The sequence below is a fragment of the Hyperoodon ampullatus genome, assembly GCF_949752795.1.
Source record: "Hyperoodon ampullatus genome assembly, chromosome: 19".
Taxonomy (NCBI): domain Eukaryota; kingdom Metazoa; phylum Chordata; class Mammalia; order Artiodactyla; family Ziphiidae; genus Hyperoodon; species Hyperoodon ampullatus.
The window spans coordinates 23,779,118-23,806,465 of NC_136932.1; the positions used below are offsets into that span (position 1 = coordinate 23,779,118).

Consider the following 27,348-nt stretch of genomic DNA (forward strand, 5'->3'; position numbering starts at 1 on the left):
GGCTCCAGACACGCAGGCTCAGCGGCCATGGCTCACGGGCCCAGCCGCTCCGCGGCATGTGGGATCCTCCCAGACCGGGGCACGAACCCGTGTCCCCTGCATCGGCAGGCGGACTCTCAACCACTGCGCCACTAGGGAAGCCCCGGTCTGCCTTCTTAAGAGTAAAATTTAAACTGGTGAACAAGACCATTCATTCCTTCAAAAATTATGTAAAACATTTAAAGTGGAAGGAGAGAATCACTTCACGTTTATAGACAAGTGCTGATGTGAAATAGCACTTGGTTTTTAATCTCCCTTACCTGATAAACAAATATTGATTGATTACAAACAGAAAAGAATCAACTGTGAAATAAGAAATCTATAAATTGCTTGAGTCAGATGTTTCAGTTTCTTTTTAGAAGTTGGCTTATCATGAAAAATGAATGAATAACACTTAAAATGGAGAGGAATACTATACTTTTCTCTTGTAGTTTCTTTAAAATACTTTTATTATTAGTGTCAGATTTCCTTGGTTTATTGTTTTAGTAGGAAGATACTTTATCATTATTCCCGTTAAATATGACAGCTTTGATTAAAAATATTATACATGGAAACACATACTTATAGATTGCTTTAAATACTTATAAAGTAGAAAATGGTGTTTTTCAGAATCAGTGGTATTCAGAAGACATACAGAAAGAAAGGTGAAAATGTGGAGGCTTTGAGAAGTAAGTAGCTTTCCTAGTGTTCAGTCCATAGTATTAAAGTACAAATGGAAAAACAACGTACGTAGTTTGTGGGAAATTTAAATTCTTTACCACAATTTTCTCTCTTTCCTTTAGGGATACTTCCACTTATTTATGTGATTAATGGTCATAATAAAACTTAACATCAAAGTAGTAAAAGAAAAAAGTAATATCTATCAAGATGAAAAATAGTCAACTCTTTGAACAAATCTGAGTCCTTTTTCATTTTATTATTAGCATGTGTATATATGTTAGTTCCTTTTTTTTTTTTTCTTTTGTCCTAACACAGGGTTTCTCAGCCTTGGCACTATTGATGTTTTGGGCCTGATAGTTCTTTGTCGTGGGGAGCTGTCCTGACAGTTGTGGCGTGTTTAGCAGTGTGTCCGTCAGGGTTCTTCAGGATTGTTAGAATATATATACACACATATACACAGAGAGTGAGAGCACTTATAGGAGGGGCGGGCAGGAAGCGGGGAGATGATTTTTGAGGAATTGGTTCACACGACTGTGGGGCTTGACAAGTCTGAAATCTGTAGGGCGGGCTGGCAGGCTGGACACTCAGGCAGGAGTTGAAGCTGTGTCTGGCCTGCAGGTCTTGGGATGCTATCAGCCTGAGATCACCTTCATCAGATCAGGGGTTATAGTTATTTGAAGCTGGGTTTTCAGCCCCCTTTCTGCTGTCTCCTTTCAAACACTGACACATCCATCCGGTGATATTCATTCTACTTTACTCCTGTTTAAATTAAACTTATAAAGCATTTACTTAGCCTTTTCCAAACTATTGGTTAATCTCTAGTTTTTTGCCCGTAGATTTAACATGCCTCTAAATACCCTTGGGAACAAATTTGTTTGTCCTTTTGTTTTAATTCCCTTGGAAGTTCCCCAAAGGGGGTACACAGAAATCCCCCCCACCATGTTTTGTGCCCCCTCTAAATCTGTTAGTGTAATAAAAAAAGAAAAAGCTTGTTTTGTACCATTTTTCTTATTGTTCATACCATTGACTATAACAAAGAATTATTATTGTGTTATAATATTAAATATTATGTTATTAAATATGCTGGTAACTTTAAATCTGTCTTTAAATTTATTGACTTCTTTCAAGGTTGCTCAAGTATTGTGTATTATCTTACATGGCTCAACAGAAATAAAAATCACATTTGAGACTTCTCCTTTTTCCCTGAACTAGGTTTATCCTTTGACATATATGAGGGTCAGATTACTGCGTTACTTGGCCACAGTGGAACAGGAAAGAGTACATTGATGAATATTCTTTGTGGACTGTGCCCACCTTCGGATGGTGAGTTTTTTGACTTAAAGAGAAAAATCCCTTACTTTGTTTTATTAGGGTTATTAACTAAGGTACCATGGTAATTATTTATCCTTGTGATATGTACCGATTGATTTTTTTTTTTTTTTTTGGTGGTACGCGGGCCTCTCACTGTTGTGGCCTCTCCCACTGCGGAGCACAGGCTCCGGATGTGCAGGCTCAGCAGCCATGGCTCACGGGCCCAGCCGCTCCGTGGCATGTGGGATCTTCCCGGACCGGGGCACGAACCCGCATCCCCTGCATCGGCAGGCGGACTCTCAACCACTGTGCCACCAGGGAAGCCCTGTACCGATTGATTTTTGTCACTGATTTGGGATCAACTTCTGTGTCTGTAAAGATATTTTTCTTTTTTTTTTGATTACACACATTTGTTTCTTCTTCAATAGAAAATAAAAGTGATTCAGTCATTTAATAAAGAGGATCTAATTTTGTACCTATTTTATCAGATATTTTACTTGTGTTTTTGTTTACTGTTCATTTTCAAGGAAGGATAAATCAGTAATTAATTGGAAATTAAATGAGGCCCATAGACATTTTGGTTGAGAAAATAAAAGGCTTCTAAATATCCAACCGTAGTTCAAAAGGAAAGAATGACGAGTGTCAGTACAATCTCCTAAAATAGATTTGTAAGAGCAGTACCTCAAACGTATAATTGTTACATGTGACTGCCCTGTAGGTGAGAATTCAGTACAGCAGCTCCACTTTTCCACAGTAACCAAACAGAGTGGCAGAACAATAAATATTTTAATTTAAGAAAGGGCCAAACTTCCGTGTATTGATTCTGCATCTTTTTAGATGTAGTTTCACTTCTAAAATTAGTTTGATTTTGTTGCTTATCTCTGTGTCACTCTTTGAAGGTAATTATAATACCTTTCATTCATATAAGGATTTATTATTTTTGTTAGTATTCAGTTTATAGAAGAAAAAAGCTTGAGTTTAGATTAAGTGATTTTCTCAAGGCCACACAGCTGGTTAGGGGTAAATCTTAAGTTCTTTGTTCTCTTTACTGTTGCATAATGCCTGGAAATGAGGGAAAATTGTTCCTGGAATATTAGTTAATGCACCAATAGATAATTTTGTTTAGTATTAAACTTATGGTTCTTTGCTCTTTCCACTCTGTAATATGCCGTGAAAATGAAGGAAAATGAGATTGGAATATACGTGGCAGCAAATCACCAGTATGATGGTGATTTCCACCAGTATGGAAATGAGGGTGCATTGTGTCCTCCAAATTTATATTGACTCTTATTTTATGTCTATTACATACAAATAACTAAATTATTAGTATATACTAAAACATATATACTTTTTGATACTTAATATATTTAATGTAAATACATATATTTTGCTTTTAGGGTTTGCATCTGTATATGGACACAGAGTGTCAGAAATAGATGAAATGTTTGAAGCAAGAAAAATGATTGGCATTTGTCCACAGTTAGATATACACTTTGATGTTTTGACAGTAGAAGAAAATTTATCCATTTTGGCTTCAATCAAAGGAGTACCAGCCAATAATGTAATACAAGAAGTACGTTATTTATATAGAAATCTTTACTTTTATTTGCTGTAAATTAGTAACCTTGTGCAATAACTTCTGTAATAAAAATATGCTTGAAAATCTAAATATAAAACCTGTTCTGAGCCAGTAAACAGAAAGTCATTATAAAGAATTAGAAATTGGAGCAAAGGTTTTAGCACATAGAAAATAGTCCTTGTTTCATCTGGAGGATTCTAGTCTCTCAATATAGATGTTTCTTTTCTTTTCTTTTCGCCTCCACCCCCTTCCCCTGCCACACAGACACACACGGAGCCTTTGCACTGATCCCCTCCCACCACCCAGGGGTCACAAAAGTACAGCAGACCTTCCCATCAGGAATCCTTTTAGTTGTTATTTCAAAATTATACATGGATATATGTCAAAATTAAGTTCTGGACTAAAAGAACATTTTAAAAGTTGTTATTAAAATTGGAACACTTAAAAACTAATATTGATAATTATGTAAATGATGTGATTTAAAAAAACGTTTATTGACACTTTACTTTCATAGGTGCAGAAGGTTTTACTGGATTTAGACATGCAGGCTATCAAAGATAATCAGGCTAAAAAGTTAAGTGGTGGTCAGAAAAGAAGACTGTCTGTAGGAATCGCTGTTCTTGGGAATCCAAAGGTAAGCAGATATTAGTGTCATTGATGAGATCATTTTAAATTATGTTGAATAAAGAAGTGGTTGTAGAAAGATATACATACACACACTGTATAACTTTTAAACATACATAAAATACTATATGTTATTATGGATGTAATTATAGTAATAAGGTTTTAAAACTGAAGTCAGAAAGATGTATAGCATCTTTAATTTAGTGGTCATCTCTCGGAAGGGGAATGGATAGGACTGACTTTCTTTATATCTGCAGTGTTTTATTTCTCTGAAAGAACATCTGAAGTAAAATAACATTTGTTAAAATTCAGTGGTGACTATAAAGTATTGTTATATTTATTATTCTCTTCAGTTTTCTATACATTTGTAATGGTTATAATAAAAATTTAAAAATAAGAACAAAATCAAATGAATAGTTCCATTTTTCACTGTTCTGTTGATTTGATTTTTTGGTCTGTTTTGTGCTCTTCTCTGTCTGGCAGAAACAGAGAGCCAGCTGGTCACTGCTTTGCACAGTGTTAGAAAGCTGCCAGGTGCACACCTGTGGCCAGGAGCCCCCTGGGTCCCCACCATTCTGCCACACGCCCTGCTGCTGGAGCTTGGGGAGGACTGTGGTTCAGGCTTTGTGTTAATTTATCTTCCTCCCAATCCCCACCACCGTATTTTCAAAATTAAAAATAGCCTTAAAATAAATTTCTTTCCCTGAACTAATACAGAACATAATTCTCTAACAAGCAGTTGTTACATCTACAAAATGTAATTGTTCAGGTAAAAGCGAAATACTCGGTGTTTTGTTTTTTAGTTTGTCTATCTGATTGTTATTATACTTATGTCTTATACATTACAGACATTAGTATTTTAAAATTAAACCAAAGAAAGTATTCATATGCCAAACCGATAGTTTTTTAAATTTATGCTAACTCACATATGAGTGGAAAACTCAGACCTAATACATTTCTGATTGGATAGAGTAACTTTAAGTGGGGAAGGTTTGCAGGATCTGCATGAATTTTATATATTTTAGTTTTCCTGAGGATTCCCTGCCTTGCCCACCCCTTTGCACACAGGTACTGTTGCTGGATGAACCGACAGCTGGAATGGACCCTTGTTCGCGTCATATTGTTTGGAATCTTCTTAAATACAGAAAAGCTAATCGGGTGACAGTGTTTAGTACTCATTTCATGGATGAAGCTGACATTCTTGCTGGTGAGATTTTAACTTTATTTTTAAAGGTTAAGGTCATGGGGCCAAATGGGAGATTAGACATAGAAATGCTAAATTCTGAGGAATAAATAAAGAAGCTGTGCGTTTTCACAAAAAGAGGTAATACAGTTTTTTAAACTTACATGTTTTTGTGTTGTGTTGGGGGGTCCCCCTGACCACCCGAGGTCCAATAATCTGCCACGAAAGCTCACAGGACTCAGCACAGCCACACCCCTGGGTGTGAGTTATTACAGTGAAATGGAAGGGATACAGGGCAGAGTCAGCAAAGGGCAGAGGCACATGAGACAAAGTCCGGGAGAAACAGGCAAGCTTCCAAGAATCCCATCCGCGCGGAGTCAGCCAGGGTGCGCTCCATCTATCCAGCAGCGAGTTGTTCTCTCGCCCAGGGTTGTTCTTTTTTGTTCTTGGGGCTGGCCGTGTGGCACCCTCTGCCTCACACGGGCCACCTGCCGGCCGCCCAGCAGGAAGCAGGTGTCAGCCATGACCTGCGTTGCCTGTGCAGCGCATGTGCCGGGGGCCAGCCTTACCTGCTCAAAGCCGGGTCTCCAGATGCGGGTCAGGAGCCAGCCTCGTAAGAGGCCTTCCTAAGCTTAACGGCCTCAGGCCAGTGCTAAACACATTCACACACAGAAGAATCCAGGTTGAAACCAGCACATGACTTTAGTAGCTGCGACAAGGTCCAAGGCTCCGAGGTTCCCGAGCAACCTCTTTCTGTTCATAATACAATCTAATAAATTGGGCGTGTCATTCATTTTCTCAGTGGTATCTTTGTTTAAAAAAAAACCTAACGTTTTGTTTGTGTTGCTTTCTTGTCGTTTTCACATTTGGCTATTAAGGAAGTTGTGAAAGCGCTTCTGTTAGTAACCTTATAGGAAGAGTCCGAGACATTTGGGGCATGTTAGGAAAGTGGACTGTAGACTTACACTCCCTGGGTGGAACCCCTGGCTTTGTCACTTAATAGCCACGTGAAACGTGGGCCAACTGTCCATGTTCTTATTGCCTTCCTGTTCTCATCGAAAAAGCAGGTGATGATAATCTATACCTTCCTCATAAGGCTGTTGTGATAATTTAATGAGCTCATACACTGGTGTCTCATAGGATAATCCAGAAAATATAAATGCCAATTATTAATGCTGTTACTAACTCTGAAATTGAAACGCACATCTCTTTTTGCAGATAGGAAAGCTGTCATATCACAAGGAATGTTAAAATGTGTTGGTTCTTCAATTTTTCTCAAAAGTAAATGGGGGATTGGCTACCGCCTGAGGTATCGTTCATTCTTTATTGACTTGTTCCTTATTATATTCTTGACCTATTGTTACTTATGTTTAAGGTTTGCCATGATGTACTTTGGCCATTTTTTTATGGCACTAACTTTAACTTAAAGCATTCAGAATTTACTTTGGGCTGTTGACTGAGTAATCATAAAAAATTATGGTTTTTGGTTTTCTCTAGCATGTACATTGACAGATACTGTGCCACGGAATCTCTTTCTTCTCTGGTTAAACAACATATACCTGCAGCTACTTTATTACAACAGAGTGACCAGCAGCTTGTGTATAGCTTGCCTTTCAAGGACATGGACAAATTTTCAGGTATTCCTTACTTTCAGTTTCTTGACTGCTGAACCAGGTTCTTGCGTTGGGGATGAGTTTTCTTAATTTACTTGGTTTATTTTTCTGTATAATATTTACGCGCTCGCAGGTCGCCAGAGTTAATATTCCGTTTCTGCTTTATTTTCCTTTTGAAAATCAGACATGCTGTAAGCTAACATTTCTTTTTTTTATAAACGGCATGCAAGAAACTCCAACTAGTGTGTTAACTTACGTAAATAATTGTTTGTTTTATTGTCAAGAAAGAAAGAAATTGTTCCCTTTTTTTGTACTGGGAATAAGAATATAGATATACATATACACAAATATATACATACGTACACACACAAATGTGTATACACACACAGTTGTTTGTATAAGTCCTAAGCTCTTTTCCAGTTTCATGATTTCATAATGAATTACATTATTATACGGTAAACCCTTGAGTTATTTGTGACATTTAGTTTTCTGCTTTTTGATGAGGAACTCAAACTCAGTATCCTTTATCTGTTGACAGATGACTTAAACAAAAGGATATTTCTTACTGTTGAAGATATGTTATGCAAAATTCCCATAGCATTCCTATAATTAGATAGAAATTTTCTATGCAGTTTTCTGTGGTTTCCTTTTGAGAATAAGGAATCATTAATTAACTGAATTGAAGTACATGTGTCAATGTAATGTACTCTGCCCATCATTCTATAAAGTATTTCTTAGTTTTAATTTATATTATGATGCATGTCTAATAGATATATATCTCCCTAAACAAACATTCCTTGGGGTCCTTAGCAATTTCTAAGAATGTTGAAGGGGTGCTGAGACCAAACAGTTTGAGAACACTGTGCCAGCACAGTAAATTCAGTCGTGTGCTATTTTAAAACGACATTTTAGAATAATTCATGATAGTGTGCTTAATGACACAGCGCTCTTTCATTTTTCTCCTTTAGGTTTATTCGCTGCTCTAGACACTCATTCAGATTTGGGTGTTATTTCTTATGGTGTTTCCATGACGACTTTGGAAGATGTATTCTTAAAGCTAGAAGTTGAAGCCGAAATTGACCAAGCAGGTAAAAACAAAACTAACGGCAGATTTTAGGCAATGAGCCAGACAGGTAGTGATCAAGACAAATAATTGTAGAAGCATGTGGAATTTATATTTTGGGAAAGAAAGGGTAGAAATAAACAGGTAAATAGATATTTACAGAGAGTGATAGGAGTTATGAAGGGATTAGTGGGGTGGTCTCAGGAGGCAGGTAGCTTAGATGGCATCTCAGGGCGGACTGGGTTGGGATGATATTTAAAGTGAGGCCTGAATGGCAAGAAAAGTGAGATTTCATTGCAGAGCCTTCCAGATAAAGGGACTCGCTACTGCAGAGGTGTTGGTTGAGGGATGGGTTGGATGTTTCTGATGACAAAGAAAGCCCACCGTGGAGAGCCAAGGAGAAGGTAGCACGTAGTGAGCTCAGAGCTGGAGGCTAGGGGCCACATCATATTTAGTCTTTGAACATGTTTAGTCTGGAAAAGCATTTTGTTTGTTTTCTTAGTGTGATATGAAGCTACCAGAGAGTTTGAAAGCAAAGGGGTAGCGTGATCTGATTTGCATTTTTAGAAACTGCATTCTGGTTGTTGAATGATGAGTGGATTTAAGGGAAGTTTGGAAGCAGAAGAGCAGCTAGGAAGCTATTGCAGTTCGTCTTAGTTTGAACTAGGATGGTTGTGACAATAGGGAAACACGCACAGCGCGGGCTTCTCCTAGAGGCGCTGCGGTAACTTGCTGATGATGGGTTAGGAGCTGAGGAACGGGAGGTCAAGAATAGTGTCTAAGCTTCTGGCTTGAGAACTGGAAATGGAATTGCCCTTTCCTGAGAAAGGGGGAGCAGCAGGTTTGTGGAAAGAAGGACTCCAGGTGTGAATTTTGGTTATACTGTTGAGAGGTTTAGTAGACATCCCAGTGGAGAGGATACCTGTGGGCTGTTTGATTCACACACTTGGAGCTAAAGGAGGGCGTTGGGCTCAAGATACAAACGCTGGATCCGCCTGTGTACGGATGGCCCTGTGGGACTGGATGAGGTGCTTCGGTGGCGAGCGCGGACGCAGTGGAGGGAAGCCCCGAGGGTGAGCAGTAAAGGGCCAGGGAGGGCTGACCGGGAGGGCACCAGTGGCGCTCTTTCTGTCTTCATGAAAGGAGATGCGGGGGCTGGGGCAGCGTGGTGTTTGAGGGAAGAGCGAGTGGGCGGTTCTCTGCTGACTGCTGTGAAGAGGAAGATGGCGGCAGAAAAGGGGGGTTTGGTAGCTTAGAAGATGGGGAGTGTGGACGGGTGGGAGCCGGTCATGACCTTGACACGAGTGATTTTAGTGGTACGGTCGAGATCCGTGTGGTTTAAGCTGAGAATGGGTTGAAGAGTAGCAAGACTGGTGTGGTGCTGGGTCCTGAGAGTGAAGGGAAAGGGATGTTTCTCTCAAACGTGGAGGAAGAAAGGCCAGTTTACAATGAGGACGTAGGGGCGGATTGCAGCTAGAGAAGGGAAGTTCACGTGGAAATGTTGGGTCAGTTGGAGCGAGAGCAAGACCTTAAATTTGGGCATCCGTCAGTTTGATGAAACTGAGTAGAGATAAAGGTATGGCAATGGAAGAAACAAAGGGAGCTAGAGGTCAGGATGTAGAGTGAGTTAACAGTGCATAGGTCTGTGATACCGAGGATGGTGGACAGAGCTAGAGGAAGAAGGTGCTTGTGTGTGTGGTGCTCAGTACTTCGAGGCATACGAAGTAGTTTCTAGAAACGTCTGGGAAGTGGGAATAAGAATGAGAAAGGTGAGCTCTGTTCAGGTATTATTCACTTTTCTCTATAGTACCTTTAAGCCCGTTATGCAAAATAAATTTACCTCTAACATCAGCTTGCTTTCAGTTTGGTCGATTTTAATTGTTTTATTTTTTAAACATTAGTGTATATCAAATTCTGTAGAAGGCCAGTTGGAGCCCACTGAGCACTATGATTGTGATATGCAGTATCTCAGGACCTGCTTTTAGTTTGATTAGCCGCTGTGTCAGGGGAGGACAGGGCCTGGACTTGTCCATCTACTGAGTCATCGTTCAGACTGCTGAGTCGGTAAGATGCCAAGACAGCCAGGTTGTGCTTAAATATTATTTTATACATTATTCTGCTCCACTCTTAAAATTTTTAATGTTTACTCATTTCTTAAACTTAGCCTAAGTCCTTCTTCATACCGAAACCAGTATTCGTCTCTTTTTATTATTTTTCATCTCTTTTAAGTTGAATCACTGTTGTGAAAGTAATGTATCTTGATTTCTATCCCCATCCAGTAGTTTTGTCAGGTTTTGGTCTAATGGAATCAGTCATATAGCATGTCTCTTTTGCTTATATTTATTCTGGTTTCTTTTACTTAATGTAATGTTTGTAAGATCAAGCTACTATGGTTATACAATAGTTTGTTCACGTTCATTGTTTTACACTCTTCTATTACAGGAATATTTCATGACTTATTCTTTCACCTGTTGATAGACATTTGGGTTCTTTCCAGCATGTGGCTATTGCATAGGGTACTAGCTAAGGATATTCTTGTACATGTGTTTCAGTGAGCCTCTGTACATAATTCTGTTGGATTTATACCTGAGAGAGAATGTCCTGGGTCATAAGCTGTGCACATGTTCAGTTTTGATAATATTGCCAAAGTATATGACTGTCCCCTTTGTCCTGTATCACTGCCAGGTGTGTGCTGCTTTGAAATTTACATGCTTCAGAAAGATTTTCATCTTTTTAAGGAATATAACATAAGTGTCTATCGTTTTGTTTTGGCAAATAGATTATAGTGTATTTGCTCAGCAGCCACCAGAGGAAGAATCGCATTCAAAACCCTTTGATGAAATGGAACAGAGCTTGCTTATTCTTTCTGAAACCAAGGCTTCTCTGGTGAGCACCATGAGTGTTTGGAAACAGCAGGTGTTTAAAATTGCAAAGTTTCACTTCCTTACCTTGAAACGTGAAAGCAAATCAGTGAGATCAGTGTAAGTATAATCGCTCTTCCATCACATAGCCTCCACCAACTCCATCCTCTCTACTGCCCTCCAAATTGTCTTTCTAAATTACAGATCTGAATCTTGGCAAATACCTGCTTAAAAACCTTTATTGCAGAGAAGATGAAGCCCAAGCTCCTTAGCAGGGCAACAAGGTCACTCTCACAAGAAAACCGTCTCATCTATGTCCCCATGCACTTTGTACATACCTCTATTATGGCCCTTGGCATCTGATGAGTTGTTTTTTTACGGATACAAACTAGATTTACCATCTTAGTCTTTAACATGTAGACATATGTAAATAATCTGTGTAGTTTTGAAAGATTAAAATGGTAATTTCACAATGTCAGAGAAAAAAATTATACCTCTAGTAATTTCATTGGATATCATTAGAGCCTTAACTCTTTTTTAAAACTAGCATTTTTTGGGTCTCATCTATAAAATGAGGGAGTGACAAATAATTTTCTCTAATTGTGTAATTTTTGAATTACTGTCATTGTATTTAAATTTTATTTTGCATTTACATTTTTCACAATTGTTTTGCCTCTATTACTAATATTTATGACCTTTTTTTGGTAAACATCAGGAAGAATAAGTTTTATCCTTATCATGTGAAGAAACGGAAATATAAAAAAGGGCTTATAGCTGGTAGAACTGGGATCAAAATGACGTCTTTTCCACTTAGCCTTGTCTCTGTCAGTTAGGTTCCCATGGGCTGCTAGATGTTGAATTATTTAGAAGTAACGTTAAGTACTTTTATACACCACGCTGTCTTGTTAGATCCAGAATGGCGGTAGAAATAAAACTTAATAATCAAGAATAAGAGTGTTGTTATATGTTTGAAATATGCTGAATTCATTTGCTTTTTGCCCAGACTTATTTAATATCAAAGAAATGTCAATCACGTATCATTGTCATTATAAATCATTTATCATCATAAATCATCATGATTTATTCCTGTGTCAGCATTAGTGAGAGAAAAACCTTTGTTTAAATCAGCATGTGTCCGTTTATTTAATTGAACACTACTCTCATAAAATACTCCCTAAAAAACAATGAAAGAATCTCGGCTCCAGCTGCCATAACAAAATAACAAAGTGTGGGTGGCTTGAACAGCAGAAGTTTATTTTCCCACAGTTCCCGAGACTGGGAGTGAGGTCAGGGTCCACGTGGTCGGGTTCTGTTGAGGACTTTTCCTGGCTTGCAGCTCACTCGCTGTGTGTGCACACAGGGAAAGAGCCAAAGAGCAAGCTCTCTGGGGCCTCTTCTTCTAAGGGCACCAATCCCGTCATGAGGCCATGCCCTCGTGACCCTGATGCCCTCCCGGAGGACTCATCTTCAGATGCCATCGCTTTGGGGGTTAGGGCTTCTGCGTATAAATTTGGGAGGAGAGTGACAGACATTCAGCCTACTACAAGAAGTGTTCCATGGTCAAATCTGCATTGACCGTGCATGTAGAAAATATTGTAACTTACACTTCCTCTCTTAAAGAGTTGTCCATTAGCATATAAAAACACATGAGCCATTCTATGGTAAAGAAATTATTTCAACTTTGTTTAACTTGGAGTTTCCAAATATTTTTTAATCATGAATTTTGTTTTTAACCTAAAACACCCATTAACTTATTATGGAACTAGAGTTAAACGCAGTATGCTTCTGGCAGTGCTGATATAGGTCTACTTACAACAATTTAAGAATGACTTAAAATTATAGGGTTTCTGAAAATTATAAAATGCCGATGTGTGATAACCTAAGCTCTCTCTACCCACTGTTGTGACACCTGTCACACACACTGTAGAGATATTTTGCAGGCTGAGATGAAAAGTTACCTGTCTCTCAGGTGGAAGGGTATTTTGAGTGGTTAGTAGAATTATGTGCTGGGCCAGCTGCCCATGATGGCCCTTATAACTCACTGTAGAGGAGAAATGGAAATTGATGTGGTTAGGATGACATTTCAAAGATACCAGTCATCCGAAGTTTTCACTGTATTTTTATTTTCTTCACTGTATCTAAAATATTTTTGTATCATATATTTTCTAAAATATTTGGAGAGTACATAGGATAGAGGTAGGGCAGGGAATGGTTCCTTCAGGAGAATAGAGATATAAATGTGACATAATGTGTTTTTTTTTTTAAGTTATAACTACAGGTTTACATGCCCTATAAAAATTTCAGCGTGGCTCTGATCTAAAATATACTTTTATAACTTTTAATTTTATCATTGAATATTGGCTTTCTTTCCAATATTGTCATGAGACCATTTTGGAGAGTAGAATTTCTACTCCCAAGTGTGAATTTTTCAAGTTTTTTTTTTCCTTTTCTTTTCTTTCTTTTCTTTTTTTTTTTCTTTTTTAAATGAGTACCTTTTAACTGTCATGTGAAGGAAGACTGTTTTGTAGATTTACATATTAATGTGCCTTGAACTGTGTATTTTTTTTCCTTTCAGGTTGCTTCTGCTTTTAATTTTTTTCGCAGTTCAGATTTTTATGTTTTTGGTGCATCACTCTTTTAAAAATGCTGTTGTTCCTATCAAACTTGTTCCAGACTTATACTTCCTAAAACCTGGAGATAAACCTGATAAATACAGAACAAGTCTGCTTCTTCAAAATTCTACCGGTGAGAGTATGTGCAGGTTTGTGAATGTGTGTTGTTGGGGCCTGGGGTGAGGGGTAGATATAGGTCAGAGATTTGGATTTTAGAAATATATATATGGTAAAGGCGTAGTCTGTGTGCATGAACCTAAATTAAGTAAAACTCCTCACTGATGCTGAGTAATATATTACAGAAATGAAATTTTGATTTAAGTGTAGATGACAGTTTTTAAAATATTCTGATTTATACTGTATATAATCATAAAATTTCCTTTTTTAAGAGTAGCGACATTATTCTCAGAGCAGCATGTTTCACCTCAGAGTTTATGATGCGCAGAATAAACTTCAGAAGTTGAAAACCCCTCTTTAGAAAGAGTTACGGCATGTAATATTTATGCAGTTATATATCTAAATAGAAGTGTTTAAACAATTTTTAAGGACTATCTGAAAAACTAGAACTAAGGACAATTGTCTTAGAAATCTCTATGATCAAATACATTAAATTTGTAATGGATATTTTTGGATTTGCTATTGATTCTTTTTATTACATAATTAAATCAAATATGAAAGAAATTTTAAAACATACGGCTTTGCGCAAACCTCAGAATAAATTTTTAAAAACCTGATATAGGACTTCGATTTTCAAAATATTAAAACCTAATTCAGAATTTGACGTGAATTAGATGTTTCTACACCATCTCCCATCTGTGTGGATAGTTTATAGTCCCAAGGTTCTTGAAGAGGAAAGTGAGCTAACTCTGTAGTTTACAGTAAAACAGAAGCAGCTTCATTTGCTTATCTTGCTGAAATATGTTGGAAAGTTGCATTTCGTATACCCTTTCTACACGCACAAATTCTTTGGCGTTTAACATTTCCCAACACTTCACCTGTATTCTAGTATCTTTCCTTTTTGATTCACTATTAACTGAAAAGCTTTACCTGGTGTTAAAATAATAGTCACAGTTAGGGACAGTTACAGATGGCCGTTACAATCATCACTCTTCAATTCTAGCTCTCTGTTTGTGATGTAACCTTTATTCTTTTGGAGGAAGAAGGTATTTAGTGATAGAAAATACTCTTGAATAGAAAATGTTATGTTTCTCAATTTATTGCTCCCATTAGAATTCTTATTTTGGTTTTAATATACATTTCACATTGCTGAAAGATAGTACTACATGGAGCCTTACACTCTGATATTGTGACTTTTTTTGTGTGTTTGGGGAATTGTACATTATCTCAAGTATTTCTGCTTGGCGTTCACTCTCACTGATCTGCAGAAATTATAGTATTTTCAAAGTTTTGTCCCCTCTGTTAATTTTAAGTATTTCTAGAGTTGCTTACATCCGTCTGTCTGTCTTTCTGTCTATCTCACATTTTCCTAGACCTTGTTGTTGGTCCTAAAGCCACATTTCCTTTAGGGTTCACTGGTCTCTGTGTGTATGTATTGGGTGGTATCTTATCCTCCTGGCAAAGCTTTCTGTTATCACAGGTGATACAGTTCCTTCAGTTATAATAGAGCCCTCTTCTCGAGAGGACACAGCCTCTCTGGCATCTGGAAATGAGAGATCAGTTAAGGCACTAGGTTAAGAGTAGATGTCTTATCACTAAAAGCACCTCTCTCTCTGACACTCAGGTTTGTTGCTGAGTCTGAGCCACTGGCCATGCTACTCACTTACTGCTAGTGTTTTCCTTTGTTTGGTTTTGATTTCTCTCAAAGCCACACTTGTCTGTCCTTGAATCCTGGCTTTTGTGATTATGGACAGAGAACTGTTTCCACTCAACAGGCATGTTGGTATAGATTTAGACCTCGGACAGGATTCAGAATCTCCCCCTTAGCTCCAGGCTATTTAGAGAATATAGATGGAGACCTGGTTATGGGTTTTACTATTTTAAAGTAGTAACACACTTGACATTTGTACAGTTTGTCTGTTCAAATCATGCAGCAGTCCTCCAGGAGTGATGCCACCTAACTCCACACCCTGGCTCCCACCTCTCTGTGCGTGGCAGGTTACCTTGTTACATAAAATTGCCAGATAGATTTTTACTCTTACTGTTTAACCAGATCTCACATGTTATAGGTAAACTCTGAATGCGAGTAATATCAGTAGCAGCAGCAGCAGCTGAAATGGGCACAGTTGCTGTGTGTCAGGCTCTGTTCTGAGGTCTGTGTGTCTGGACCTGGATTTGAATTCATGCTGACTGGTCCCAGAGCCAATGTTCTTAATCATGTTTTAGCTAGTGGAGAGAAAATACTTCTTCAAAAAGAGAGCTCTAAATGTTACTAAAAGCCTGTGTCTGTTTCTCATTTAAACTGAATCTTTGTTATTTGCTTATCTTCTAATACCAGACTCAGATATCAGTGATCTTCTTAGCTTTTTCACCAACCAGAACATAATGGTGACGATGTTTAATGACAGTGACTACGTGTCTGCCGCTCCGCACAGCGCAGCTTTAAATGTGATGCAGTCAGAAAAGGTAAGAGTAGTGTGTGGGATTAAGATATTTCCTCTAAAATCAGTTGTTTGCTGATTTGACCTTATTAGTTGGAAATTAAAATTTACTTTTGGAAATAGCTGGCTGTGTTTACTTAGGATATATTTTATGCCCTGATGGAGGACCAATAAATAAAGCTCTGAAGAATTTAATTATTTTTATGTTATTTTTTTGTTTAAAATATCAAAATATCTAGATTCCAAACCAGGTTATTTTTATCTATCATTGAGTATTATTTCTATGATTTGTTGAACCAGTTTTCAGTACAGTTAGTGAGAGTTAACTTAGCTGGTGAGAAAAGCTTGGTACGTAGCAATCATATATTCATTTATATTTATGTATACTGTATAATAACTCTATTTTTTTGAATTGTAGGATTATGTTTTTACTGCTGTTTTCAACAGTACTATGGTTTATTCTTTGCCTGTGTTGATGAATATCATTAGCAACTACTATCTTTATCATTCAAATGTGACTGAAAGCATCCAGATCTGGAATACCCCATTCGTTCAAGTAAGCAAACTTAAAAATATTTATTCGTGTGTGCATAAAATAACTATTAAAAGCCAAGTGATAATAACAGATGAAATCTGTAGAAATTCACCTTGTGACATCTCCTAGTCTTAAAACTTGAGCTGGGGATGGTTCACATCCTGGGTTTAGGAGTCTCTAGTATGAGTTCGCTTCATGGTCAAGGAGGTTCTGTCTTGGTACTGATATTTTTGTAAAGCATGAGTAGCTTTTATATTAGTCAGAGAAGAAAAATTTAGATAATTAAAAATTAATATTGTTCATCTGAAATCTAGATGCTGGGTATTGAACCTTGAGAAGTCACCCAGTCATTTTTCCTCTAGGACAGACAGTTGGATTATAGAAATGAAAAGCCACTTAAGTCTCCAGGAAAATAGTCAACATTTTTCTCTGAATACTGGTATTGTTTTTCATATGTTGAAAAATAAATGGACAAATATCTTTCGGTAATAGCATTTTCTGCTTTCTGTTGCCATACTGTTTTTCAAAAGCTTTACTGAGATGTACTTCAAACACCATCTGATTTACCCATATGAATGTACAATTTAGTGGTTTTTATTATGTTCATAGAGTTTTGCAAATCCATGTTAAAAAACGTGACATATGGGCTTCCCTGGTGGCACAGTGGTTGAGAGTCCACCTACCGATGCAGGGGACACGGGTTCGTGCCCTGGTCCGGGAAGGCCCCACATGCCACGGAGCGGCTAGGCCCGTGAGCCATGGCTGCTGAGCCTGCGCGTCCGGAGCCTGTGCTCCGCAAAGGGAGAGGCCGCAACAGTGAGAGGCCCGTGTACCGCAAAAAAAAAAAAAAAAAAGTGACATACTCTATCACTCTTGCTTTTGTGAGGCATCGTATTTCTTACATTTTGGGGGTAAAGCGGTACATAGTAGTAGTATCAGTCACCAATTTTGAAAATATAGGCAGAAGAGAGATTTTGGCCTCGTTTTGGTAGAATGGAGATACTGATTTCAGCTTTTTTTAAAAAATTTATTTATTTATTTATTTATGGCTGTGTTGGGTCTTCGTTTCTGTGCGAGGGCTTTCTCTAGTTGTGGCAAGTGGGGGCCACTCCTCATCGTGGTGCGTGGGCCTCTCACTATCGCGGCCTCTCTTGTTGCGGAGCACAGGCTCCAGACGCGCAGGCTCAGCAATTGTGGCTCACGGGGCCAGCTGCTCCATGGCATGTGGGATCTTCCCAGACCAGGGCTCAAACCCATGTGTCCTGCATTGGCAGGCGAACTCTCAACCACTGCGCCACCAGGGAAGCCCCTGATTTCAGCTCTGAGCCTGTGGAGGGATTGGTTATCCTGGTGGCATTTGAAGGTATGAATCTGGAGAGATTTCTGGGCAGGAAATAAATATTTGTGAGTCAGCAGTGCATAGGTGATATAGAAATCATCATCGAAGTTGTAGATCATCCCTTGTGATTTTTGTTGCTGTTGTTGTGAAATATTTCAATCCTACAGAAAATAAACAACTGTGTGTCTAGTACCCACATATTTCAAATGTTAGTATCTTGGTTTTTCTTATTTATTAAATCGTTAAAGACACAGGTGAAACCTCCAGTGCATCCCTCCCCAGTCTTGTCTTCTTTCCTCCACAGTTCAAAATGTTTAATTCCCGTGCACGTCTTTATGATGTTACGACATTTGTGTGTGTCTGTAACTATTACAGAAGATCTTGCTTCTTAACATTTTCCATCAAACACTGACATACAACCATACCGTTGTTTAAAACCAGAGGGAAAGGGTGAGACTTTTTAAAGTTCCCTATTCCCAGATATAATCTTGTTCACGTTCCACATTTTTCCCCTTCGATGACGAGATTCTGTGTAATTGAGTCCAACTGTCATCTCATTAATCTCCACTTCTTGTGCTACTCAGCTTACACATTTGTCGGTTCTGTCTGGGTCTTCCACTGTAAGGTACCAGAATTTGGGACAAATTCTACAACGTCATATGGCATGAATTAAGGAACTGGCTTTATTGCTAGAAACTCGGGAGGCCGGGGCCGACAGAATGCAGCCTCTTTCCACATCACCCCGTGGCATTGAGAGTGGTTCTGGGTAGTTTGCATTTGGGGCACCAGCTGTTTACTAGGTTGTCTGGAAACATTTGCTGTCCGCACCTGGATCCGCAGGCCTATCAGAGTTACAGTCCCCCCTGCTGGGAATAAGAAGCTCCTGGTTCCATAGGAAGCTGAGCTTGGGTATGACTTTTCCCAGTGGAGAAAAGGAGGGTTCCTAGATCCCAGCTGGCTCATAGTCCAGTCCAAGCACCGGTGAAGGCATCAAGGTCATTCTCAGAGAGTCACGTTCGTTGCGTAGAACCACTGGTAGACAGGTTAACTGCGCTCATGTACAGTATTATTTTTAACTAAATGGTGAACCTTAATTAATATGCTGTATTATTCTGTGTACTTCCGTAAGAAAATGGAAGGACAGTAATTTGCTCAGGATCCTATAGCTATTTAATGTGTCAAATTGGTACTATAGCCCGCTGTGTTAACTCTGCCACCTGTTGCTTCATGTCGACTGTTGTCTAGGGTAGGTATCCTAACATGTTTCTTTGGAGGTTTTGATAGTCTTTTAGAAAGTAGTAACATGATATAAAGTGATTCCCAGTTCTATTTCTTATTCTGTGGTTGTCTTTCAGGAAATTACAGACATAGTTTTTAAAATTGAGCTGTATTTTCAAGCAGCTTTACTTGGGGTTATTGTTACCGCAATGCCACCTTACTTTGCCATGGAGAATGCAGAGAATCATAAGGTAATGACTCAGTTAAAAAATTACAGGTGCAGTTGACCAATAAGAAATCTTAGACAAAAAGTTAACCTGCCTTGTGTGAGTGCAAGACTTCTGTGCAATTATTATTTCAAGAAGAAGTAAATGGAGTATAAATACATTTATTACGGTAATAGTAATAACTCTCACTTATTATTTGAGTACTCGTCATGTGCTTTAAAAGTTTTATTGCTGGGTTGTATTGCATGGTGTGGATCTGGATTGTTTCCAGTTTTAACTATTATAAATTAAGATGTTATGGACATTTGCTCCAGGTTTTTCTGTGAATGTAAGTTTTCATTTCTCTGGGATAAATGCCTGAGAGTATACTTGCTGTGTCGTATGGTGATTGCATGTTTAGTTTTATAAGAAATTGTTGAGCTGTTTTTCAGGGTGGATGAACCATTTTGCATTCCTACCAGCAATGTGTGAATGACAAAAGCATGGATTATCCAAAATCATTGCATTTGATGTGGTCTATGTTTTTATACTTATATTAAAATTTATATTTTCCTTCTTCTAATTCATTGAACATGAAAGTTGTCCATTTTTTAAATCATTTCTCTTCTTTGTCTTAACTAATATTTATAGCCCACTCTTCTCTTACCTCCTCTATGGCTAGCTCTTTCTTATAACACATTTAATTATTATGAACAGATGTTTCATAGATGACAAAAATCAACTGAATAAGATTGTTAGATATTTGGATTTATGAAAGATTCTTAAAATTTCAAATTAAATAACGAGAGGGTTAGGAAAACAATGATCATTTAAGTTTACTGTTTGTACACTTGCAAATGCTATTCCCTTGTGGTAATAAGAAACAGCTAACATTTTTTATACACAGGAGTGTGTAAATGGCTTTCAAATGCATCACCAGTACTTAAGCTGAAAGCCCTGTGTAAATCAGCGGGTACTTGGCCATTTATTAGTGCTTTCATGAAAGGTCAATATTTAAAAGTGAGAATCCTTTTTCTTAAACCTGTTTTTCTCTCTATTTCCACAGAATTTCAAAAGCAGTTATGTTTTGGCTGCTTACTATTTGCACAGCTATAATCCCCATGACACCTTTTACTTTATTTTAGTTTTGTGTTTCTTAGCAGCACTGCTGTAGCCTGATGCTGAAAAATTTTGTTGAAATGTTTACACCTCAGAAATAATGAGCCAGATTACAGGCTAAATGGAATTTATATTTAGCTGTAGGAGGGCTTTTATTACCTATTGACAGAATGTGACCTTTTTTGTTGATGTAAAATTAAAAGTTCTACAATCATTTGCTAGAGGTTTTCGTTTGCAAGATGTTTAAAATTACAATCAATTTTTGCTTTTTTTGTTCTTTAGATCAAAGCTTACACTCAACTTAAACTTTCGGGTCTTCTGCCTTCTGCATACTGGATTGGACAGGCTCTTGTTGACGTTCCCTTATTCTCTGTGGTTCTTACTTTGATGTTAGGCAGTTTATTTTCATTTCATTATGGATTACATTTTTATGCTGTCAAGTTCCTTTCTGTGGTAAGTTAACATCAGTTGTATTCATGCTATTTATAAATAAAATGTTATTTTAAAAAGCTAGATCTTTATAAATGTGATAATTGTCTGATTGAGTAATTGTGACGTTCCAGAAAACAGAACCGACATCTATTTAATTTTTGTATACGATACCTATAATCAATGCAGTTTATATTGCCCTAAGTGATTTTTAAAAACAATAACTTTACCATTATGAAATAATTCCTTGAAACTGAGGTGGTCTTTCATGTAGACTGCCTACTTGTATGTAATCAGGAATACTTAAACAGTCCTTCCTTTAAATGTCTTCTTTGTCTCTGTGCCTGAAAATAATTTCACAAAGCAGAAGCTCTTTTATTCCATAATTTAAAGTATGGCTTAAAATGCTAAGGAAGAGTGTGATTTGTATTCATATTCATATTCGTATGTCAATGACTGACACTAGATCCTTTCCTATGAATTATATTAGAAAAAAGTGAAAACAGAGCTTGGTAGGTTGGGGTTGCTGAAAGTCAACTTAGGAGCTTTGCCAGAGGCCATCCTAACCTTACAGATTAATTTCCACCTTATAACTTAATAAATGTTTTTCTTAAAAATTTACAAAGTGCATTGAGTGCTGTACAGTAAAATGGAAGCTAATAGTTGATGGAGATTGATAAATCCGTAACAAGCTATGCTTGCTTTTCATAATAAAATGGTAAGAGACAGTATTTTACTTGACATAAAAAAAGAGCTATAAATAGTATTTAGTTTAAATGGCTTATTCAAGATTGTGTTAGCAGTTAAAAACATGAGTTTTATTGATTTAGGAGTAACTCCTCAAGGAGCTACAGTTTCTGTTTTTTTTGGAGATATTTGTTGAGCAATAAAACTTGAAGAATAATTATTCCCTAGTGATTTAATGTGACTGGTATTTTACATCATATGTACGGTTAGCTACTCATATTTTTAAATAAAAATACACATTTCTGTCTTCCAGGTTTTTTGCCTTATTGGTTATGTTCCATCAGTTATTCTGTTTACCTATATTACTTCTTTCACTTTTAAAAACATTGTAAATACCAAAGAATTTTGGTCATTTATCTATTCTGTGGTAAGTCACATTTTATATTATTTTGTCTCAGCTTTTCCTAGCAGGTTATTTGAAAGTCATGAACTCTTTTCATGATTATACTGAAAGGGTTACTGTGTCTTTTCTAAGTTCAGAACTTAGCTAGCTAGCAGCGTCTGTTAGTGTATTCGTCTTCAGCCCCATCCACTCCATGAAGGGATGATATTTTGTTGCATTTAACAACTAGCATGACAAGGATGCCAGCTACAAAAAACTGGTATCCGCGCTCTGACACTTTCTGGCTAAGTATCTGCTGGGGTTCCAGGTTTTATTAGAAGATTAAAGACATAGTTAATGCTGAGGCACCCAGTAAGTTTGTCTGAAATTGCTAAACATCTTTTCATTTGTTTTCTCATTTTTTTCTTTAGACAGCAATGGCTTGCATTGCAGTCACCGAAATAACTTACTTTATGGGATATACAGTTACAGCTATCCTTCATTATGCCTTGTGCATAGCCATTCCAATCTATCCACTTCTAGGTTGCCTGATTTGTTTCGTAAAGGTAGGCCTGTTAGGTGTTCTAATATTTTTTTAAAGGGGTAAATAATTACTGCCTAATCTTTGGGATCTTAGCTCTTGTACTGAAGTAGTAAAAAAAAAAATCATGTTGGCTGCTAGTACTTGATTTAAATATTATTAATGTAGCAGTAAATGTAAAATTACTGTGGAATCTTTTCAAGCATGTTTCTAAACTCCAGATTCTCAAAGGAGAAGGACTGTGTTCATTACATGGTCTTTCATGCCCAAAACGATGTACATAAATTAGAAGTATGATCTGACTGCAGACCATATGTGTTGGACTGGGGAGTTTGTGGGGAGTGTTTTGGGGGAGTTTTTCAAGTGTATTGTACTATACAGGGACGAGGAAAAATAAAGTTTGAGCGATTTTTTTTCGAGAAAAAAATAGAGGAACAAATTAATTTTATTAAGCCTGGTTAATTGAAAACAATTTCTGTGGTTAGAAAAAAAATTAAGTGATGAATTATTAATTTAGGACGATTGCTGATTAATTCTACTGACACACCTCCTTACCTATCTCCCCTCCTTTTTTTTGGCTTAAGTTTATAATTTAATTTATACCTACTCTGATAGGCATATTTTGGGGTGAGGAAGATTTTAATCTAACTACAAAACATGGCTATAAATATTAACAGGTAGCTAATTTATAAAGAAGACGTGTTTGCTGTTAAATATATTTTTTTCATTTTAATCGAGCGTTTCTACACGTCGCAGCTAAAAGAAAATTGGTTCCTCTGCGCACAGCGCTTCCAACACCAAATGTGTGGGTTTTCCCTGACATTCAGCAGTTCTGACACTGACCAGAGTTAGCGCAGGCCCCACGGGTTCAGGGGTCAGTCCCTCAGGCAGCCCCCCGCTTCAGATTCCAGTCACGGGTCGTGGGTCCCCAGGCCACCCACATTCTGTCTGACTTGGACCCCTTGTCGGGGGTCAGTACTTTGCTCTAGAACTAGCTGGCAGGGTCCAGAAGGGTCCCAAGGGCAGAGCTCCTGTCCCTGTGCAGTTCGGAGTGAGTCATCCTCTCAGCCTGAGGATGCTCTCTGAGCCCCGTGTTAGAGGCTTTGTGGAGGTCCCATGACTTGGGCAGGATGAGCTAATCAGTCTCCACGCTCTTCTCCCCTCCCTGGTGGTGGCACCTGGAGCCAGAAGTTCCAGCTCTCTAGTCTGGCTGGTCCTCTGTCAGTCAGCCTCCATCCTCCTCTGAGAGTCCCCTCATTAGCATAGACTCAGCTGAGGTTGAGAGGGGCTTGTTTTATACGATGAGACACACTCCTATCCCCTCTGTCACTCAGGAAATTCCAAGGGTTTTAGAAGTTCTGTGCCAGGAACTGTGGTCAAAGACCACATTTCATTATATCACAGTATCACAGCCACATAAATTTTCAAAACTTTTTGTCTTAGATTTCTTGGAAGAATATTCAAAGAAAAGAAGACACCTACAACCCATGGGATAGTCTTTTGGTGGCTGTTATATCGGTAAGAAATAACTGTGTTAGCATGTTACCTTATGAGTGGTTTGGTCATATGGTTTTAACTCTCTTTTTAGTTTTTATTCCGTTGCATAAAAATGAAGGTGCATAAGAAGTCAAGTGTGTTAGTTAATGCTAGCTAATGTGCATTTCACTTACTGAATACATCCACTTTAATGTACTTGTTTTTTTCATGTCATTAATTCTATTTAATGATAATTCTGGCTTCCATAGAAGCAAAAACAAAGCTTTTTAAAAATTATAATTTATGAAGCTGACAACAGATGAACTTTACAGAGGTAGAAAAGTATGTGAAGGATCATTTTACTAAAAATCAACCTTGGTTTGTATTAACATTTATTCTTTTTTTTTTAACATCTTTATTGGAGTATAATTGATTTACAATGTCGAGTTAGTTTCTGCTGTATAACAGAATGAATCAGCTATATGTACACATATATCCCCATATCTCCTCCCTCTTGCATCTCCCTCCCTCCCTCCCTATCCCACCCCTCTAGGTGGTCACAAAGCACCGAGCTGACCTCCCTGTGCTATGCGGCTGCTTCCCACTAGCTATCTATTTTACATTTGGTAGTGTATATATGTCCATCCATTGACATTTATTCTTAACTCATTGTATGACATGCAAAAAAAAATTGTGATGAAGTGTTTCAGTGATGGTAAGGAACCTGATGTATGTGGTTTTGGTTCTGTTGGTACACGGGGAAAAAAAAAACCCAAAATGATTCAGTCACAAGCTGTAACCTGTTTTTCTTTTAGCCTTACCTGCAGTGTGTGCTGTGGATTTTCCTCTTACAGTACTACGAGAAAAAATATGGAGGCAGATCATTAAGAAAGGATCCCTTTTTCAGGTCAGTTTTTTAAATTTCAGGTTTAATTTTTTTTAATTTTAATTTTTTTTTTTTAGTATATTGACAGAGTTGTGCAGCCATCACCATAATCTGATTGTAGGTCATTTCCATCACCCCCAAAAAGAAACCTTGTGTCCGCTGGTCACGTCCTTTCCCCGCTCAGCTGGCCCCCAGCCCTGTGTAACCACTAATCTACCTTCTGTCTCCATAGATCTGCGTATTTTACACATTCATTTAAATGGAATTATGCAAGATGGGGTCTTTTCTTGTCTGGCTTCTTTTACTTCGGCATAATGTTCTGGAAGTTCATCCACGTTGTAGCATGTAGCAGTACCTCATTACCTTTTTGTTTGTTTGTTTTTGCTGAGTAATATTACATTGTATGTATATACCACATTTGATCTATTCATCGGTTGGTTGGCATTTGAGCTGTTGCCACTTTTTGGCTATTGTGAGTCATGCTACGATGCACATTTAGGTGCGAGTATTTGTGTGGACATATATTTTCATTTCTCTGGGGAGGATTCCTAGGAGTGGAATTGATGGGTCATTGTGGTAGCTTTATGTTTAACCTTTTCAAGAACTGCCAGACTGTTTTCCACAGTGACTGCACCATTTTACTCCTAGGAATGGATGAGGGTTCTGTTTTCTTCACGTTGTTGCCCATACGTGTTATTGTCTTTTTGATTTTAGCTATTCTCGTGGGTGCACATTAGTGTCTCATTGTGGCTTTTATTTGCACTTCCCTGATGATTCATGATGTGAATCATGAATGTCTTTTCATGTGCTTATTGTTCATTTTTATATCTACTTCGGAGACATGTCAATATGAATCCTTTGCCCATTTAAAAAATTGGGTTGTCTTTATATTATTGAATTTTGAGTTTTTTTAATATATTCATTCTGGTTACAAATCTCTTATCAGATATATTTTAAAATATTTTCTCCAAGTCTGTGCATTTTTTTTCAAAGGATGTTTTAAATTTGAAGAAGAGTTAATATGGCCATTGGTACTAAATTGGTTCTGAATTTCTTTTTTATATTTCTCACGTATTTGTTTATTTGCTGAATATTCACATTCTGGAGAAAACTGGAAAGTATTGGAAAATGTGTAGTGGTTATTCACTAGCCACTGGACCCGCCCCTCATCCATTGAGGCACAGTGTCTGGCTCTCCTTCTGCGTCTTTGCCTTTATTCCTGCTCTCGTTTTGGGGGAGATTTCAGCAAACACACAGGTAACCCTTCCAACACCGTAGCCCCTCAGTTTCTGATTTTCTCCAAGCCAGTGATTTTCGTCTCTGTTCCACTTCACCCTCTGTTTACATCAGAGCCATTACATGTAGCCATGCTACATACTCATCCCATAGAAACTCAGCTCTGTTTTAACGCTGTTTGGCAACCCTACGCCTTTACCTACTCAGCACCTTCCTATCTTTTTCTTTCTTTTTTTTTTTATTTACCTATTTATTTTTTGGCTGAGTTGGGTCTTCGTTGCTGTGCGCGGGTTTTCCCTAGTTGTGGCAAGCAGGGGCTACTCTTTGTTGTGGTGCGCAGGCTTCTCATTGCGGTGGCTTCTCTTTGTTGTAGAGCATAGGCTCTAGAAACACGGGCTGCAGTAGTTGTGGCACATGGGCTCTAGAGTGCAGGCTCAGTAATTGTGGCACACAGGCTTAGTTGCTCCGCAGCATGTGGGATCTTCCCGGACCAAGGCTCGAACCCATGTTGTCTGCATTGGCAGGCGGATTCTTAACCACTGTGCCACCAGGGAAGTCCCCTCCTATCTTTTTCTTTTCCGTAGTTCTTGCAGGCCTTCTTTGTATCCCTCAGATTCTCAGAGTCACCTCAGCTCACCTCACTTCTTACTTCTCAGTGGATGATCTTGCCATACGTCTCAGGAAACAGAAGCACCTGATTATAAATTATAAAATGTGTACACACTTGTCCACATCTTTCGTCACTTTTGCTTTTTCCCAGCCCCAGAGGAAGGTGTCCCCCTTGTTATCCAAGTCTTCCTGTGTTCTGTCTGCTTAAGGATGTTGCTCAGTCAGCTCTCACTTTCTGTGTCTTTCCCTTTTGGATCTTATTAGGGCATATTTCCCTTTGGGAGGGAGTCGCCTTCCTCCCATATAAAACAAAGTACTCATCAATCGCATTGAAACCTGAGTCCCTCTCTAGCTCTTATCCCCTCTCTTTCCTTTTTTTTTTTTTTTTTTGATCATACGGATATTTTTTATTTTTTTAGCGTTTTTATTGGAGTATAATTGCTTTACAATGGTATGTTAGTTTCTGCTGTATAACAGAGTGAATCAGTTATACAGATACATATATCCCCATATCTCTTCCCTCTTGCATCTCCCTCCCACCCTTCCTCCCTATTCCACCCTTCTAACTGGTCACAAAGCACT

General features: G+C 38.1%; 1 protein-coding gene across 1 annotated transcript in view; it reads left to right on the forward strand.

Moving 5' to 3' along the window:
- The window catches only part of ABCA5 (ATP binding cassette subfamily A member 5), a gene marked incomplete at its 3' end in the record, with an annotated part of 52,178 nt that overhangs the window by 14,239 nt on the left and 10,591 nt on the right, over window positions 1-27,348 (forward strand). Inside the window, exons 10-27 of the mRNA XM_079726401.1 lie at window positions 649-707; window positions 1,912-2,022; window positions 3,408-3,583; window positions 4,104-4,223; window positions 5,282-5,420; window positions 6,615-6,705; window positions 6,894-7,033; window positions 7,978-8,097; window positions 10,852-11,053; window positions 13,509-13,678; window positions 16,001-16,128; window positions 16,522-16,659; window positions 19,333-19,446; window positions 20,803-20,973; window positions 21,950-22,063; window positions 22,450-22,584; window positions 24,003-24,077; window positions 24,851-24,942. Coding sequence (XP_079582527.1) covers window positions 649-707; window positions 1,912-2,022; window positions 3,408-3,583; window positions 4,104-4,223; window positions 5,282-5,420; window positions 6,615-6,705; window positions 6,894-7,033; window positions 7,978-8,097; window positions 10,852-11,053; window positions 13,509-13,678; window positions 16,001-16,128; window positions 16,522-16,659; window positions 19,333-19,446; window positions 20,803-20,973; window positions 21,950-22,063; window positions 22,450-22,584; window positions 24,003-24,077; window positions 24,851-24,942 — 2,295 coding nt within the window. The remainder of the gene's footprint in view (window positions 1-648; window positions 708-1,911; window positions 2,023-3,407; window positions 3,584-4,103; window positions 4,224-5,281; window positions 5,421-6,614; window positions 6,706-6,893; window positions 7,034-7,977; window positions 8,098-10,851; window positions 11,054-13,508; window positions 13,679-16,000; window positions 16,129-16,521; window positions 16,660-19,332; window positions 19,447-20,802; window positions 20,974-21,949; window positions 22,064-22,449; window positions 22,585-24,002; window positions 24,078-24,850; window positions 24,943-27,348) is intronic.